The sequence below is a fragment of the Myotis myotis genome, unplaced genomic scaffold, assembly GCF_014108235.1.
Source record: "Myotis myotis isolate mMyoMyo1 unplaced genomic scaffold, mMyoMyo1.p scaffold_m19_p_14, whole genome shotgun sequence".
Classification (NCBI taxonomy): domain Eukaryota; kingdom Metazoa; phylum Chordata; class Mammalia; order Chiroptera; family Vespertilionidae; genus Myotis; species Myotis myotis.
The window spans coordinates 43,429,842-43,445,943 of record NW_023416318.1 but is presented as its reverse complement, the minus strand read 5'-3'; the positions used below and the strand labels follow the sequence as shown (position 1 = coordinate 43,445,943).

The 16,102-nt window shown below is 43.4% G+C and overlaps 2 protein-coding genes and 1 long non-coding RNA gene across 6 annotated transcripts in view; 1 reads left to right on the top strand and 2 right to left on the bottom strand.

Moving 5' to 3' along the window:
- Positions 1 to 439: 439 nt before the first annotated feature.
- On the bottom strand, positions 440 to 10,410 carry SUPT7L (SPT7 like, STAGA complex subunit gamma). Of its 4 annotated transcripts, none has more exons than XM_036335021.1 (5): positions 10,289 to 10,410; positions 7,398 to 8,011; positions 3,791 to 4,115; positions 2,637 to 2,874; positions 440 to 1,130 (listed from the first exon to the last, which is right to left on the bottom strand). In XM_036335021.1, the coding sequence occupies exons 2-5, from the start codon at positions 7,808 to 7,810 to the stop codon at positions 868 to 870; spliced, it is 1,239 nt and encodes a 412-aa protein (XP_036190914.1). In that variant the 5' UTR covers positions 7,811 to 8,011; positions 10,289 to 10,410; the 3' UTR covers positions 440 to 867. The 4 variants fall into 4 exon arrangements, with proteins under 4 accessions (XP_036190914.1, XP_036190912.1, XP_036190913.1 ...); XM_036335019.1 differs by lacking the exon at positions 10,289 to 10,410 and adding an exon at positions 9,444 to 9,581; XM_036335020.1 differs by lacking the exon at positions 10,289 to 10,410 and adding an exon at positions 9,070 to 9,574.
- The window catches only part of LOC118669155 (solute carrier family 4 member 1 adaptor protein), a 23,240-nt gene continuing 17,071 nt past the window's right edge, over positions 9,934 to 16,102 (top strand). The window contains exons 1-5 of the mRNA XM_036335017.1: positions 9,934 to 10,648; positions 10,871 to 11,066; positions 12,634 to 12,756; positions 13,978 to 14,038; positions 14,384 to 14,523. Of these exons, the coding sequence (XP_036190910.1) occupies positions 9,992 to 10,648; positions 10,871 to 11,066; positions 12,634 to 12,756; positions 13,978 to 14,038; positions 14,384 to 14,523 (1,177 nt within the window). The 5' untranslated portion in view covers positions 9,934 to 9,991. The remainder of the gene's footprint in view (positions 10,649 to 10,870; positions 11,067 to 12,633; positions 12,757 to 13,977; positions 14,039 to 14,383; positions 14,524 to 16,102) is intronic.
- The window catches only part of LOC118669158, a 31,169-nt gene continuing 29,940 nt past the window's right edge, over positions 14,874 to 16,102 (bottom strand). Inside the window, exon 3 of the long non-coding RNA XR_004971900.1 lies at positions 14,874 to 15,323. This is a non-coding gene — a long non-coding RNA (uncharacterized LOC118669158). The remainder of the gene's footprint in view (positions 15,324 to 16,102) is intronic.

The following is a 16,102-nucleotide window of genomic DNA, read 5'->3' as shown; positions in this document are numbered from 1 at the left end:
ATTTGCAGATGTAGAATTCTGGCAAAGCAATGGGACTGCTGGCCTCTGATGGCCGAGCAGATGCAACAAATAAACACAAACCTATCTTTGGACAGTTCCTGTTTGTTTTATTCACAAAGGAGAAAATGAAAGAGGCAATTAAATAAATGTACATAGAGAAAATATTTTAAAAATCTTAGTGGAAATAAAGATAAGGATGAGGATAGATGAAACAAATCTAAAGAAACAAGAAAAAAATCTGGATGGGATAGGAGAGGCTGTCTGGATAAGCAAAAAGGCTGTGTTACCATAGATTTGGTTTTATGAGACTTCATGGGCAACAAAAGTTTTAGAAAGACTCCCAGATGGGTAAGTTGTGCAGAGGTTAGCGATTTCTTGCTAGGTGTTAGTACTGGATTCCCAATGCAACCAAACATGAAGTAAATTAAAAAAACTGACATCTGATACCAGCATACATTTACTTGTGAATCTTATTCAAGCACAACTTTGAGGTTTAATAGCATCTTAGTCTTCACAGCAGCCCTGCAACATGGGTCAAAGTGGTACAATTCTCAGTTGTGCAAGAGAAATGGCCTTAGAGAAGCTAAGCAACAGGTCTAGTCACAAGGACAGCCGTCAAAGACAGTGCTCTGATCTCCTGATTACCATCCCAGCATCATGACATACCTGTAAAATGTGGCTTGGTTGGTGTGGAAAATTACAAAAACTGAATGCAAAAGTAATATGCAAACTTGTTTGGTTAAGTCCAATTTCACTGAAATCAGGAAAATCCAGTGTGTTTAAGAGTCAAATCGCTATGGAAACAAATCTGAATATATCAGGTTTTCTGATGGGTTTGTAGGTTTGGACAGGAAATCTCTTTTCCTTTTATATTTTCCTAATCCTCTTCTTACAGCGCTGGTTGAAAACGGGGGAGGATCCCATGAGGCTATCAGTGGAGTGGGAGCCGTAGCTGCTGTCTGAGTCATCCGGGCTCTGGGGGATTCCAGCTTCACTCATGCCTGACATGGGCTCCTCGAAGACGTCGCTGCCCAGCACGCCGTGCCCAGAGACATTGCCTTCTTCGCTCTCTTGAGGCTCCATTTTCACGTGGGCCAGATTCCAAAGAGGGGAAGCATTTACCTCTGTACCTAAAAATGGAAGAACATATATATAACTACAGACCGTCCTCGGGTCACGTCGGACAAGCTGTACATCGTTTCGTGGTTACGTCACCCATTTATTTATAAAAAAAAAAAAGTTCTGTCATTTCGACATATGTACATATGTGCGTTATGTTTTTTTTATTATTTACCACAAGTAAAGGTCAGGAATTGTTATCTTTCTTTTAAATTTTTTTTACTGTTTCACTTCATTACTGCTGTGTCTGTGCTCCATGTGAGTGACGTAGGTGCTTATGTAGGTGGGTTCCGACTTATGGCAAAAATTGGGTTACTTTGAGCCGTAGGAACGGATCTCTGATGTAACCCGAGGACCCACTGTACTGGTAAGCCGAGGCTGGAACAAAGTAGAATAAATATCCTCCCCAGAGCAGACTGATGGCCTTTGAGCTCAGCTTATATTTTGACTATTGGCTGGAGAATATGGTTATAATTCTCTGCTTCAAAAAGTTAGACCAACTCTGAAGATCTTCCTTTCCACTTCTTCCTTCACCCTTCCTCATCCACCCCCATTTTTCTGAACCAGGGAAGTAAAACTGCATGCATGTGGCAAGAGTCCCTGTCTCATGGCCCAAAGGCAGGCACAAGCACAGGCTCTTGCTCAGTTATGTTTGCTTGTCCTTCCTTCCTTTAATGGGACTGCCTTGTTTTCCTGCCTTTTGTTTGGGTCCCTGGTCCTATCTCATTATGAAAAGTTAATGATCACTCCACAATGCTAGCAGTTCATGGACTGCTGAAAAGAGACATGGCCCCCAAGTCTGCAACAAGGCCCTCTGTGTGTCCTAGCAATACTGTTCTGTGGGCATTCTCCATGGTGAAAGGCTCTGCCACACAGTTATAAGAAGTATGGCCTAATTCTGTTTATGCCACACTGGAGGATTCGCTGTTTGCTTCCTTTGAGCATTGATGAAATGACAAATTATATTTGTAAAGAACCAAGTGTCTAGACTAATTGCAGTCTCACTGACTTAAGGATCAAGTCATCCTGGTTTGTAAGGTCATCGTGGAGTCTATCTGGAAGAAGGGGCCAGCTGCCTGTGTAGCCCCTTGCAAGCGCTTTTAGTTCCAATTTGTTGCGTTACTCTAGCAAGGAAGCCCGACTATCAAATATCCTTGAGCAATTAACACTCCTCATTTATCTGGAAGTTGTCTTAATTGAGTACAAGCACCGGAAGGACCAACACAGATACTAAGGGAGGGAGGGGACATCTGCCTACCTAGCTGGGTCATTAACTTGTAAACAGTAGGACAACATATATTACATCCATATCCTAACTAGGAATTATTTTAAAAATGCTTGTTCTGTAATTACGAAGAGAAGAATGTTGGTATCTCTAGAGCAGTGAAGCTGTACTTGTCTTTAGACTTTTCATTCTGCCCTTTCCTGCTTTTGTTCTTCAGAGTATAGTTCCGTAAGGTAAAAAGTACTGAGATTGGTAGATATCCCAGAATCAAGTGTAAGTTGATTTCTCTTACCTGAAGCCTGTGGTGAAGCCTCAACCTCCAGGTTAGACGGGAAGCGCTCACTCTGAGCCCCGAGGACTCCCATGGGCAGTGACTGGTCTCCAGAAGCAAGGTCAGCCTCCAGTTCCTCGCTGACCGGGAAGGTGATGTCACTCACAGGTTCCTCCTTGATCTTTACAGGTTTAGTGTCCTCTGAGGCCTTCTCAGGATTGACAATCCTTTCATACTCTTCAGAAAGTTGCTTACTGATCTGTTGGCAAGCAAGAGACAATTTTCCAAAGAAATGTTGGAAACAAGTTGGAGAAGCCAACAGAATATGAATAAAGCACCCACTGCCAATGGGAGGAATCTGCTTCAGATGTTGAGTTTGCATTTGTAAATGATAGACATGTAAAGAAAATTTGTTTGCAGAGAGTGTGTGTGTGTCATTAATTGAAAGTTACATAAAGGTGAAAAATAGAGATAAATCAGAAATGGGACAAAAGATCACATTTTTGGCTATAAAAGTAACAGTTAAGCCCTTACTGGTTTGGCTCAGTGGAGAGAGTGTCGGCCTGCGGACTGAAGGGTCCCCGGTTCGATTCCGGTCAAGGGCATGTACTTTGGTTGCGGGCACATCCCCAGTAGGGGGTGTGCAGGAGGCAGCTGATCAAATGTTTCTCTCTCATCAATGTTTCTAACTCTCTCCCTCTCCCTTCCTCTCTGTAAAAAATCAATAAAATATATTTTTAAAAAAAGAGTAACAGTTAACATATGTACCTCAGGTGGGTAATGAATGGTATAGGAACTCTGGACCACTTGGCAAAGACTTTTTGTTGTATATGTAAATGTATACAGCTTACACAGCATTAAAAATTCTTTACGATATTTTAGGTTTGGGGAAACCGAAACAGTGATCAAATTGCTTGCATAAGGCCACAGTGGTTAAGAGAGGAGATATTTCTGGTTCTAACCCAAAATGGTGTCTCTCCCTGCTTTCCCACCGTGGGCAGTATCACTTCACTGTTTTGTTTGGCCAGGTGATTGATGAGGCCAGTGAGTCTCATCTAGGGCCATGAGGAAAGTAGGTTACGTCCTCTGTTCCAAGATCCTGTGCTCTGCATTCTACAGCAATTGTGGGATCCTGCTGAGCACCCTAGACTGCGTTCCCCAGGGCGTCGCCTCACCTGTAGCATGTAACTGTGATAGTCCTTGATGCGGTGCTGCCAGAACTTCTGGAGGGAGAGCACACTGCCAATGCCCACTTCATGGAATACCTGCTCCATAACGTCAGGAAAAGGCGTCTGCCCTAGTCGGGCCTCCCGATCCACAGCAAAGCGCAGCAACTTGGTGAACTTAAGGCAATACTCATGTGCCACGTCAGTTAGGGTCTCCAGGACACTTTCATTTGCACACTCGAAGCCTGCATGGGCCAGGATGGTGGCCACTGCCTGGTAGAGGAGCTGCCGGCAGGAGTGCCAGCTAAGTTCAGTCACAGGTTCCCCTTTCCCACTGAAAGCAGACACACGGTAGTAGTGTTATGAGTGCTCCTGCAAAAGGGTGACCTGTCCTGTCTCCCTAGAAGTTTTACAATTCCAATCAAACCACTGGCCCAGCTTTCCAGGAAAATTCTATGCAGTTACACAGCCCAGTTTTCTTTTTCTTTCTTTCTTTTTTTAATAAAAAAATATATTTTATTGATTTTTTTTTACAGAGAGGAAGGGAAAGGGATAGTTAGAAACATCGATCAGCTGCCTCCTGCACACCCCCTACTGGGGATGTGCCCGCAACCAAGGTATATGCCCTTGACCGGAATCGAACCTGGGACCTTTCAGTCCGCAGGCCGACACTCTATCCACTTAGCCAAACCGGTCAGGGCCCCAGTTTCCTTTACTGCTTGATGGGGCGTGTCTAAGCAACCCACAGTCTTATCTCTGAGCTCCTCCAATTACATAAAGCTTGAATAGGCGATACATACCTATAAGGAACAGTGTAAAAGGGTGTCTAGTAAAAAGGAAGTTTCCTTCTTATACCAATTGCTCAATTTTTATTACTGTTAGGATCTGATTGACTTTAACAGTAGAGCTCAGACACTGCTCAATGGTGTTCAGGTTATTTCACTAGAACATCGTTTCCTCACATGCTGGGCAACATATGGCCTTTCCAAAATTTACAGTCCCAGTTAGGAGATTCTTACATAACTGCAACAGTCCATTTGTAAAACTGGGAAAGCAACTCAATTTTATAAAAGCAACTCAAAACATATACAGCTTACACAGCATTTTTATCCTCTCCTATGCTGTGAAATGGGTAGCATCCATATTACTATTCCTATTTGGCAGGTGAGGAAACAGGTTCAGAGGGGCTCACTTGCCAAAAGCTGTCTGGGTATTATTAATAAGTGTCATGTGGAGCTTCTGACTCCAGATCCCATGTTCTTCATAATACAACAAATTGCACTTAATCACTATTGCACAAATCTTAATCTCTCCAAGAAAAAACTTCAAAAGCTGGTCTCCTAAAAAATAACTTCTAACAATACTGTAATAATGTACCTGTCTCCTGAGATTTCCTATCTATCCTCTGCCTCCCCTTGACAAAGGAAGTAAATAAGTAGTTAAAATATAAAAAATAGGATACAGAAAATGATTCTTCCCTGCTCCGTACTTGGCACGTGTCACCATTTGCTGTACAAAGAGTGCTGGAGGAACTATCCACCCACTACTATTATCTGCTCAGTAGCAACTACTGCAATTCACACAATAGTTGGATTATAAGAAAACCAACTGCCAAATAACTTTCCATTTACTGTTTCCATCATCATTTCCCAGGCCAGATCTATGCCAAACTCTTTAGGCCTCAGAAGTGCCTAATAAACAGATAGCTTCTCTTGAGTAATACATGGACCTATATATTTTCAAAGGAAAATAATTCTTTTGGCACTCCCATAACTGATCCAAATTATTTTTGTTAGACAGCTTCTTAAATATGTATAAAACAAACTAGGTATGAACTTTGGATGTTTATAGCTCTTCTTCACAATTAAAGTTAGAAAATTGACACAAACTGCAAAATTCTAAATAACACCATCAATTTAATATGATGGACGGTATTATTTTGTTACCACTAAATTGCCCTCAAAATGGCACTGATGGCTACAGAGCAAGTGTTTTTAAGTTGGACATCTCTATAAGAATATGTGCCATACATGTTATTACATAGTTATTCCTCCTACATTCACTATTCCCAAGACTTCACAGTGACATCATCTGGCCTCCATTTGGCACACTGCAACTTTTACGTATTATGTCTATTCCTGTTCTTTTCTCAGTAGTTTGTGACAATTAAAATAGTACTATTATCATCAATAGGCAGATACAATAAGTGATATACATACAATATTATGTAGACTTTTGCCAAACAAATTTAACCTGAATCTAATCTTGAGGAAATATCAGCAAATCCAGTAAGTGGCACATTCTACAAAACAAATGACCTGAACGCTTAAAAGAATAAAATGCAATACATGAATCTTTTATTAGGTCCTGGATTGTGGAAAATTATCTACAAAAGGTATTTTGGGGATAACTGGTGGAATCTGAATATGGACTTATTATATGATATCATTTAATTAGCATCCATTTACTTTGGTATAATAATAACACTGGGATTATGCAGGAAAATGTCCTTATTCTTAGGATAAGTTGAAGAATTCAGACATGAAATACTGTGATGTTTGCAACTTTAAAATATTTGGCATAAAAAAGTGTGTGTATATGTATTTGTGTGTACACACACATATGGGAGAAAGTAAATATGGCATAATGTTAACAATTGGTGAATCCAGGTTAAGGGTACTTGGGTGTTCATTGTACTGTTATTTAAATGTTTCTGGCCGAAACCGGTTTGGCTCAGTGGATAGAGCGTCGGCCTGCGGACTGAGGGGTCCCAGGTTCGATTCCGGTCAGGGGCATGTACCTTGGTTGCAGGCACATCCCCAGTGGGAAATGTGCAGGGGGCAGCTGATCGATGTTTCTCTCTCATCGATGTTTCTAACTCTCTCTCTCCCTTCCTCTCTGTAAAAAATCAATAAAATATATTAAAAAAAAATGTTTCTGAAGGTCTGGCAAATTTCAAAATGAAAAGAAAAAGGTAGTAATTTGGCACCAAATGCAAACATACACACTGACATCTAGTAGCAGTACTAGGTTATAAGTCAGTCATTCAGAGGATCTGGAGCAAGACTTCTCAAACTTAAATACACGCATGAATCTCTTGGAGATTTGTTAAAATGAAGATTATAATTTAGTGAGTCTAGGTGGGGCCTGACATTGCATTTCTAACAAGCTCCCAGGTGAAGCAGATGCTGCTGGTCTTCAACCAGATATGGAATAGCAAGGATCAAGAATGTTTTTATATTATTATTCCTTAAACTATGTTATCAAAATAAATAATTTAAAAATCCCAGAATAATAATGCCAGAATAACTCTCTGCATCTCAATTTGAGGACACTGAGCTAAATCCACACTGGCCTGTTTTACACAGTGTAGTACCTTGCTCCTAGTAAAGTGCATGGTACATAGTTTGCACTCAATAAATGTTTGTTGCATCAGAAAAAAAAAATACAAACTTTGGAGATCAGGATTCAAGCCTTAGACTTCCCATTAATTACCTGAGCAACTTTGGCCAAGTCAGTGACTCTTAGTTTCCTCATGGAAAAGCTATTGCATGCTTAACACGGCTGTTGGAAAGATGTTTTGAGAAAAGTAAGATGTAGTAAACCCTGAACTTACCGATAAAAGTCACTTTCCGGGTCACTGTGCCGAATCTGGAATGGTGCATTGGGATTCTTACAATCTAAAGGCAGGAGGTCATCAGGAAGAGGTGGTGACCCAGGGCAAGAGGGGAGAGGTTCGCTCTCTTCAGTCTTTACACCTTCCGTCTGTTGCTGGTTCTGGGCCTGAGCTGTAGCAATGAGGTTGCGCAGGCGCCGGTTGTGCTGGATTAGCTGAATGGTATGGATGGTGAGGCTGCATGGCTCTGAGGGGATATCCAGCATCGTAGGGGGCTTGGGCTTGTTGGCGGAGGGTTGGTGCAGCGGTGGGTCATGGACTTCCACCAGGCGGAACTCCCGAGGCAGCAAATCAAAGGAACTTCTGTTGGTCTGGCTTGATGAGATTGGTATCTCTCCCCAGTATCTCAACATTTTTAAATAAGAAGAGCTTTCAAGTTAAATGTAGATGATATCCTAAAAGTAGTGTTTTTTAACTCTCTGGCAGCTATAGCTTATAGGTTTCTGAAGTGGAAAATATGAAGTCTAGTTGTTATTTACATAAAAAGTAGGCTGTTCAAGACCACTTAGAAAAATGTCAGTGTCAGCAACACTGTAGGACCAAAGATGTTCTCCCTGCAGAAATGAAGAGAAATACAACTGTTACATGACAGTCATCAAATCACACATGATGATAATACCTACTGGGCTGAATGAACCACAAGGTGGAATTTGGATTACAGCAACTGGGACTCTATTTTCCATCTCACTCCACTAATTTACCATTAGAATCACCATCACTCCCAATCCTGAACAAACTGCAAGCCCAGTTACTTAAATGAGACCTGAAATATTTCTCAGAGTATCATCACACGTATGTCCAGGATCAGCAGGAGAAAAGGGAGTAGAGTGAAAAACAGGAAGAGGCGGTTCTCATTCTGTGCGTCGGGTACGGAAACTTTTAACTGGTCCTGGGGGGAAATGTACTAACAGTAACCTTAACGTGTTCAATTTCTGACATACATATGGGAAGAACCTGAGACATTTCTGTTGACTCCTAACTGGTACTCCCTCCAGGCTGTCCCTGTGTCTAATTTATTCTCCAGTGCTGCTAAACTTGCTCTTTAAAAACTCAGGTTAATGGCTTCCCTCTGCCTATTGGAAAAAGGCAGTCAGAATTCTTTGGCCTTCCATTCAAGAGAGTTCAAAATCTGTCTGCAACCCAGCTCTCCAGGTTCATTGCTCATATGTCTCTTCAAGTTCAGCAAACATGTACCAAATGCCAGGCATTATGGGAGGAGACAAAGGCCAAGGCAAAATCCCTGACCTGAGGCGAGGGAGAGAAGCATAAAAAGAACATTTCTGTGTGAAAATATGTGCGAAGTGCTGTTCTGGAGGCGCAGACGCGGTGCCGCGGAAGTGCAGAGGAGCTTCCGGGGGGAAAGGACCCTCTCAGTTCTAACCATAGCACACTTCTCAGTCTCCCGGGAACGCCACGAATCCCCACATCTGACCCTTTAAGGGATTTCTCTGCCAGAAGTCCCGTGACATCCCTGGTGGACTTGTACTCATTGTCAAGCACAGCTTCCCTCGCCGCCCTCCTTAACCTCCCCTGTACATCTCCCTCCATTATATTCTCAGCCCTTTGCATGTGCGACCACAGCATTTATCCCTGGATTTACACCGGTACTTACCTCAACTGACGTTATCCTCCCATCTACCTCTCAAAACCATGATCTTAGTACAGCGTCTGGCTCACGGTAATATCTGCAATTTACGGAGTGCTTATATGTGCCAGACTTTGCCTTCATTGTTTAATTCCATTTCCCCAACCGCCCCCTGAAGGAGATACTGCTATCATCCCATGTTTCATGTGTGGACGCTGAGGCCCCCTGTCCTGCCCACTGTCACAAACGGCCAAGGGGGAAACCAAGCCAGGCTTCGGAGTCTGCACTCGGAACCACTTCACTCTGCTGCCTCAGGAACTCGTTTTGCAAAGAATAAAAGGATGACCGAATTAATGAATGAACGAAGTGATTAAAAAGTCGCCCTTTCCCCCTAACTTCACCGAAAGAAGCCCCAGGAATGCCCCGATGCCGCGGGAGCTCTTCGGCCGGCGCAGGCACAGAGCGCAGGGTCCTGGAGTCGCCTGATGGCGGGGGAGTGGGAGACAGGGAGGGCTGGTCCCGGACGGAGGGCTGGTCCCGGACGGAGGGCTGGTCCCGGACGGAGGCCCGAAGGCGCCACCATTCACTGCCGCGTCGTGGGAGCGCGGCCGGGCAGCGGATCGACTCCGGGGCTGCGGCCAGGATTACTTCAGGCCCCGAAGGCTGGCTTACGGGTTAGTGGTCCGAGGCTGCCGGAAGCGCTGCTCCGAACCGGGACCTAGGAAGTCTTTAGAACCCGATGTGCAACCTCTAAACGCGTCCCCGTCCGACAGCCGCCCGACCGCCTCTGTTGCTTTCCTCCTATTTATGACCTTCCTGTCGTCTGCACCTCTTCGCGCACCCGCACCTCCGCGGCCAAGAGCAGGGGCAGAGAGGGGCGCGGGGAGGAACGTAGGGACCGAGGGTGAGGTTTCCCAGGACCAGCTTTCGAGGCTGCACCCGATGAAGGATGGCTGACAGCCTCCCTCTGGCCGAGGCAACGGCTTCACAGGAACTCAATGGCGACTTCAAAAAGCCAGCCCAGCCGGTGCCCCCGGCGGTGCGGGGCAAGTTCCCGGCCGCCAATCCTTCAAACCCTGAGGAGGTGAAGGAGGGGCCCGCGGCACTGCCGGACGCAGATTCCGGGGACCCCGACGTCCCCCCGGCTGGGCCGGATCGCGCGGAGACGCGGAGTCCTCCGGAGGAGAAGCCGCGGCCCCCCACAGCGGCTCCTGCCCCCGACGGCCCGGCCCGGGCCCCCCCTTACCGAGAGCCGCCGTGGGGCGGCCCCGTCTCGGGCCCCTACAGCCTCGAGACCCTGAAGGGCGGCACGATCCTCGGCACCCGCAGCTTGAAAGGGATCAGTCGCTGCCTTTTCGGGCGGCTGCCGAGCTGCGACGTGTGCCTGGAGCACCCGTCGGTGTCTCGCTTCCACGCCGTGCTGCAGCACGGGGGCGGCCCCGACGGGCCCTCGGACGGCCAGGGGCCCGGCTTCTACCTCTACGACCTGGGGAGCACCCACGGCACCTTCCTTAACAAAGCCCGCATCCCGCCCCGCACCTACTGCCGGGTCCACGTCGGGCACGTCCTTCGCTTCGGCTGCAGCACCCGGCTCTTCCTCCTGCAGGTAAGTAGGGAAACCCAGGATGGAACCCCTGGAGCGCAGCGGGCTGGGTCCCCGAGCTCCTGAAGCCTTCGCCCAGGAAGGCGATTCCCCTACTCGGCGATTGCCAAGGTGGAGGGAGCTGGCCCCTCGTCTCCAGACCGCAGAGCGCACGGCCGTCTCCCTGGAAGGGGCGTCAGCGACCCTGGACTCTAAATAAACGCGTCCCTTCGCTTGGTTCACCAGGGACCAGAGGAGGACCGAGAGGCCGAGTCCGAGTTGACAGTCACGCAGTTGAAGGAATTGCGCAAGAAGCAGCAAATGATGTTGGAGAAGAAGATGCTAGGGGAAGACTCAGATGAAGACGAGGAGATGGATGCCAGTGAAAGCAAGAGAAATACTGCTGGTCAAGATGACGAAATGGGCTGCACCTGGGGAATGGGTAAGACATCAAACTCGCTACTGAGGTTAATATTTAAAAGTCATTACTACACTCAGACCTTTTTTATCAAGCAAGTTTTCATGATAGATGGGACAAATACAATTTTCACACGAGGTTACCAAAACCCAGGGAGATGCATTTACTTTTCTGCAGTAAAACAATTGAATTATGGACACTATGGGTTTCTTTTCATTTGTTTTACAAGTTCACTCCCTTGTTGGAAAGTCTCCCTTAGCATACAATTAGTTTGGTGTTTTTACCATTTAAAAATATTTTTTTCATTATCGACTTTATCACTGAAAGGGCTGGAACTACATTTAAACACATAAATGGAAAATTATTCAATGTAGGATATGACCTTGAATATTTTGTGCATTGTGTAAATATCCAGAAGTGTGAAATATCTCATTAGAGAGAGCTGGACCCTTTGCCAGAGGAGCTAGGAATGGGTACTCGGGAGCTAGGAATATGAAAAGATAGAAAAGGCCTTAATATGCTGTCGGGAGGGCAGGATAAATATGAAATTACTGTGGCAAATGCCAAATAAAATCTAGAAACCATGCTGGAGTAAGGGTTCAGAGAAGAGAGCAGTCACTGGGGACTTAGCCCTGCACTGTCCATGGTAGCCACTAGTCACATGTGGTTACTGGACACTCAGTGTGGCTAGTCCAAATCATCATGTGCTGTAAAGGCAAAAAACACACTGGATATCAAAGACTTAGTATGAAAAAAGAATGTAAACTATCTCATTGATAATGTTTCTACATTGATAACATGATAGTAATTTCACCTGTTTCTCTCTTTTTTAAAAATATACTTTTATTGATTTCAGAGAGGAAGGGAGAGGGAGAGAGAGATAGAAACATCAATGATGAGACAGAATCATCAATTGGCTGCCTCCTGCACGGATGTGCCCTGACCGGGAATCGAACCTGAGACCTCCTGGTTCCTATGTCTATGCTCAGCCACTGAGCCATGCCAGCCGGGCTTTGTCCTTTTTTTTAATATAGCTACTACAAATGTTAGATTTACACATGGCTTTTATTATGTTTCTGTTGGGCAGCACTGACTTAGATCTTTGGGAAAGTTTATAAGCAGAAGAGTTTTGAGTAGTGACTTGAAGGAAAGAAAAAGTATCCCTTAGGAAGCTGAGCATTGAGTGGTGTTCAGGGCAGGGTTTGATGATTTTAAGGGAATAATGAATAGACCAGACTATTTGACAGATATGAGAAGTATTAGGAAATTATATTGGAGGCAAAGTATGAGACCTGGAGCTTAGATTTTTTTTTTTGATTTTTTTTTCATAGAAAATGTGGTAGGTAATTTTGCTTTTAAAACATAGTGATGGGGTGGGGGAGGGGAAGGGCCACAAAAACAAGTTGTAACTTGTCACACAATTTAGAAAATCTGAAGATGTCAACACTGGTGGTTTTTTTGGTTGTTTGCCCCCCCACCTCTTCTTTTCATCACCGATAACTGTATCTTTATGAAGAAAGGATAGTGGGTGTCATTCAGATGGTCTCTTTTTATAAATGATTGTCTTTTCTTTCTCTCCCATGTTCTGTAGGAGAAGATGCTGTAGAAGATGAGGCTGAAGAGAATCCCATTGTTTTAGAGTTTCAGCAGGAAAGGGAGGCCTTTTATATAAAGGATCCAAAAAAGGCTCTCCAAGGTTTTTTTGACCGAGAAGGTATGTAAACAGATTCTGACCCTCCTGTTAGAATGTGTCCATAGCAGTGTTGTTTTCTAGATCTTTAGGTATTTAGAATGCCATATTTTATCTGCTGTCTTCTTTGTTCAGTACTTGCCCTTGTGGTCAGTTGTGTCACATTTATTTTGAAAATAGTGAAGTTCTTGTTAGTCTTTCTTAGCTTGGAAAAATGGAAGTTTTTTTTTCTGACTTGCCTCATTCTTCTCAAAAGATCCTACATTTTGATGGCAGGAGATTGAGCCAACTTGTAATTTTTTTCTTTGTAATTCACCTGATCTTTTGTAATTCTTGGCATGGATTTTGATTTTATAGGATTTAAAAAATAATTCCACAGAGGATTGTTGCATTAGAGATTTGTTGAAGAATATCTAAGTGTGTGTATGCATAGATGTATATGTGTGTGTGTGAGTGCAAAATTTGTGCACTGGGGGGGGCGGGGCGGGGGACGGGTCCCTTAGCCTGGCCTGCAGTGACACTAACGTCCCTCGCCCTGGCCTCCTGCCCAAGGACCCTCCCCTCCCCTCTCTCCGCGTGGCTGGCAGCGTGGCCACTATGGGCGCTGCCATCTTTGTGCGGAGTGATGGTTAATTTACATATTACTCTTTTATTAGATAGGATATGAATTGGTTACATTCTGTGCTTACTATTTATACTTCTAGAAACCAGGCAATTGTGACAATTTAACAACTTAAGTCTCCAACTTATACAAAAAAGTGAAAGCTATTATGTAGTGGACAACGCTATGTATGGAGAGTTGATTGTTTTTTTTTTTTTTTAATATATTTTATTGATTTTTTACAGAGAGGAAGGGAGAGGGATAGAGAGTTAGAAACATTGATCAGCTGCCTCCTGCACACCTCCTACTGGGGATGTGCCCACAACCAAGGTACATGCCCTTGACCGGAATCGAACCTGAGACCCTTCAGTCCGCAGGCTGATGCTCTATCCACTGAGCAAACCAGTCAGGGTGAGAGTTGATTGTTTTGATTTGAGTTTGCTTTTTTTGTGCTTCAAGCTCATCCTAACTTTATTATCAGACAATAGTTCCTAGGAATGAGGGCTGAGATGCTTTTGAAATTTAGTTCTCAGTGTAGTAGGGGAACTTGATATTCTTATTTAACTTTTGTTCTCTTTTCCCTTTGTATCAACTAGTAATTTTCAGATCCTGTTAAAATTGTCTTGTCTTCCTTTCTCCCAAAGGAGAAGAATTAGAATATGAATTTGATGAGCAGGGACATAGCACCTGGCTCTGCAGGGTGAGGTATGTTCTCTTCTCATTAATGTCCATTTCTGGAAAGTGGACAATTTCAGGTTTAATTTATGGTTATAGATAACAATTCAAAGAGTAACTTTAGTTTTAATTTTAGGCTATTCCTGATTTGGGGTCTTGATAGTTTAGTAACACTTATATTATTGAGGGGTGGGGTGGAATGGGTAAGAGGTGGAAAGAAAAGGTTCGAAATCTAACCGTGGCAAGATAGAACAAAATGAACCGAGAGTTTGAAAAGCCATCTTAAAAAACATGACTATTACCATAAAATATTAATTATTTTGTGTGAGGATTGGAGCTTAGTGCTGTGCTATAATTTCCTCTAAACCAATGCAGATTACCCGTGGATGATTCAACTGGAAAACAGCTGGTGGCTGAGGCCATTCACTTAGGAAAGAAAAAAGAAGCAATGATCCAGTGTTCACTGGAAGCTTGTCGAATCCTTGATACTTTGGGATTGCTGCGGCAGGAGGCAGGTGAGTAGGAACACTTTTTTCTTAACCAGTTAACTGCCACGATATTTTGAATTTAAAAAGTCTGCTGCTTGCCTCTATAGATGCTTATGGTGTGCAAATGGTTAAAAAAAAAGAAAAGAAAGAAAGGAAAAGAAAGAGGGAAGGGAATTTTAACATAAAAGATAAAACCTTTTTTTAGGGGGAAAATGTAAATTGTACAGACTTCAATGAAGTGAGAAGAAAAAATTCTCTACCTCAAACCTTAAGGTAGCCATTGTTTATGTTCTTTTAGACATGTTCTCTGCATACAGATGTGTGTTTTGAACTGGATCCTTTAACAAAAAACAAACACTTTTACACAAATGCAGTTAAATTATTTATATTCTTTTGTGATTTATTTTTTTTAACATAAGAATGTGTTGTGGAAATTATCCACATCATTACATTGCTTATCTCATTTTAAAAACTGGCACCTGGCCAAGTGGCTCAGTTGGTTGGAGCATCATCCTGGGCACCAAAAAGCTTGCGGGTTTGATCCCCAGTTGGGATGCATAGGAGAGGCAACTGACCGATGTTTCTCTCTGTCTCTATCTCTCCCTTCCTCTCTCTCTGGGGTTGGAATTTCTGTTTCTTGATTCTCATATGCTCAGATTTCTTGGCTTACTCCTTTGTTTTAGTGGGACACATCCTTCCGTGGTTTCGGCAGGTTAAAAAGATACAACAGTCGAGGGCATGGATGATGATAGTCTTCAATGGATTTCACATCTTTTCATTTTTCTTGGTTTGCTCTCTTGTTTTGGTGGACATCTCCTAGTGGATTCCTGAAAAAAGAAAAGATATGTGGCAAGTAAACTATTAAACCCTTCATTCTGAAAATATAATTATTCTAGCTTTACTCTTAGTGAATAGTTTGGTCAAAGAGTTTTCTACAGGAAAGGGGGCACTTCTAAATTTTAACATAACAAGGGAAGTAAGATGGTATAGAGTAGACAAAAAACTAATAGTTACCATAGTCCCCTGTTGATGGGCTTTCCATTTTCAGTTAGAAATAATGATGCTTGATTTCATAGTATAAATTCCTAGAAGTGGAATTGTTGGATCAATATATTTATTGATTTCAGAGAGGGAGAGGGAGAGAGAGATAGAAACATCAATGATGAGAGAGAATTATTGATTGGCTGCCTCCTGCATGCCCCCTACTGGGGATTAAGCCTGCAACATGAGCATGTGCCCTTGACTGGAATCAAACCCGGGACCCTTCAGTCCGAAGGCCAATGCTCTATCTACTGAGCCAAACCAGCTAGGGCTGGATCAATATGTTTTTAATGTCGACAGATGTAAGATTGAACATGAAAAAGTTTATATCAGTATACATTCCCAGCATACTGTTTGAGAGTCCATCTCCTCATACTCTTGCCAAATTGCTTATTAACCGTTTTTGTTGTTTGTTTTGTTATTAACCTTTTTTTTCCATCAACATTAAAACAAAATAACTTTATACACGGGCCTGCTGTATTACAGACAAAACTGTTTCTTCAAACTTTTTCTGTGTAATAGAATTATACTTTTTCTTTAATCCTTTAATTTACTGTAATGATGA

Excerpts from the sequence above, each read along its gene's own strand:
- SUPT7L (XM_036335021.1), bottom strand. The coding sequence starts at position 7,810 with ATGTTGAGATACTGGGGAGAGATACCAATCTCATCAAGCCAGACCAAC. Across the intron at positions 4,116-7,397 it reads CCGGAAAGTGACTTTTATCG|TGGGAAAGGGGAACCTGTGA; the intron begins GTAAGTTCAGGG and ends GTCTGCTTTCAG. Across the intron at positions 2,875-3,790 it reads ATCACAGTTACATGCTACAG|ATCAGTAAGCAACTTTCTGA; the intron begins GTGAGGCGACGC and ends GCTTGCCAACAG.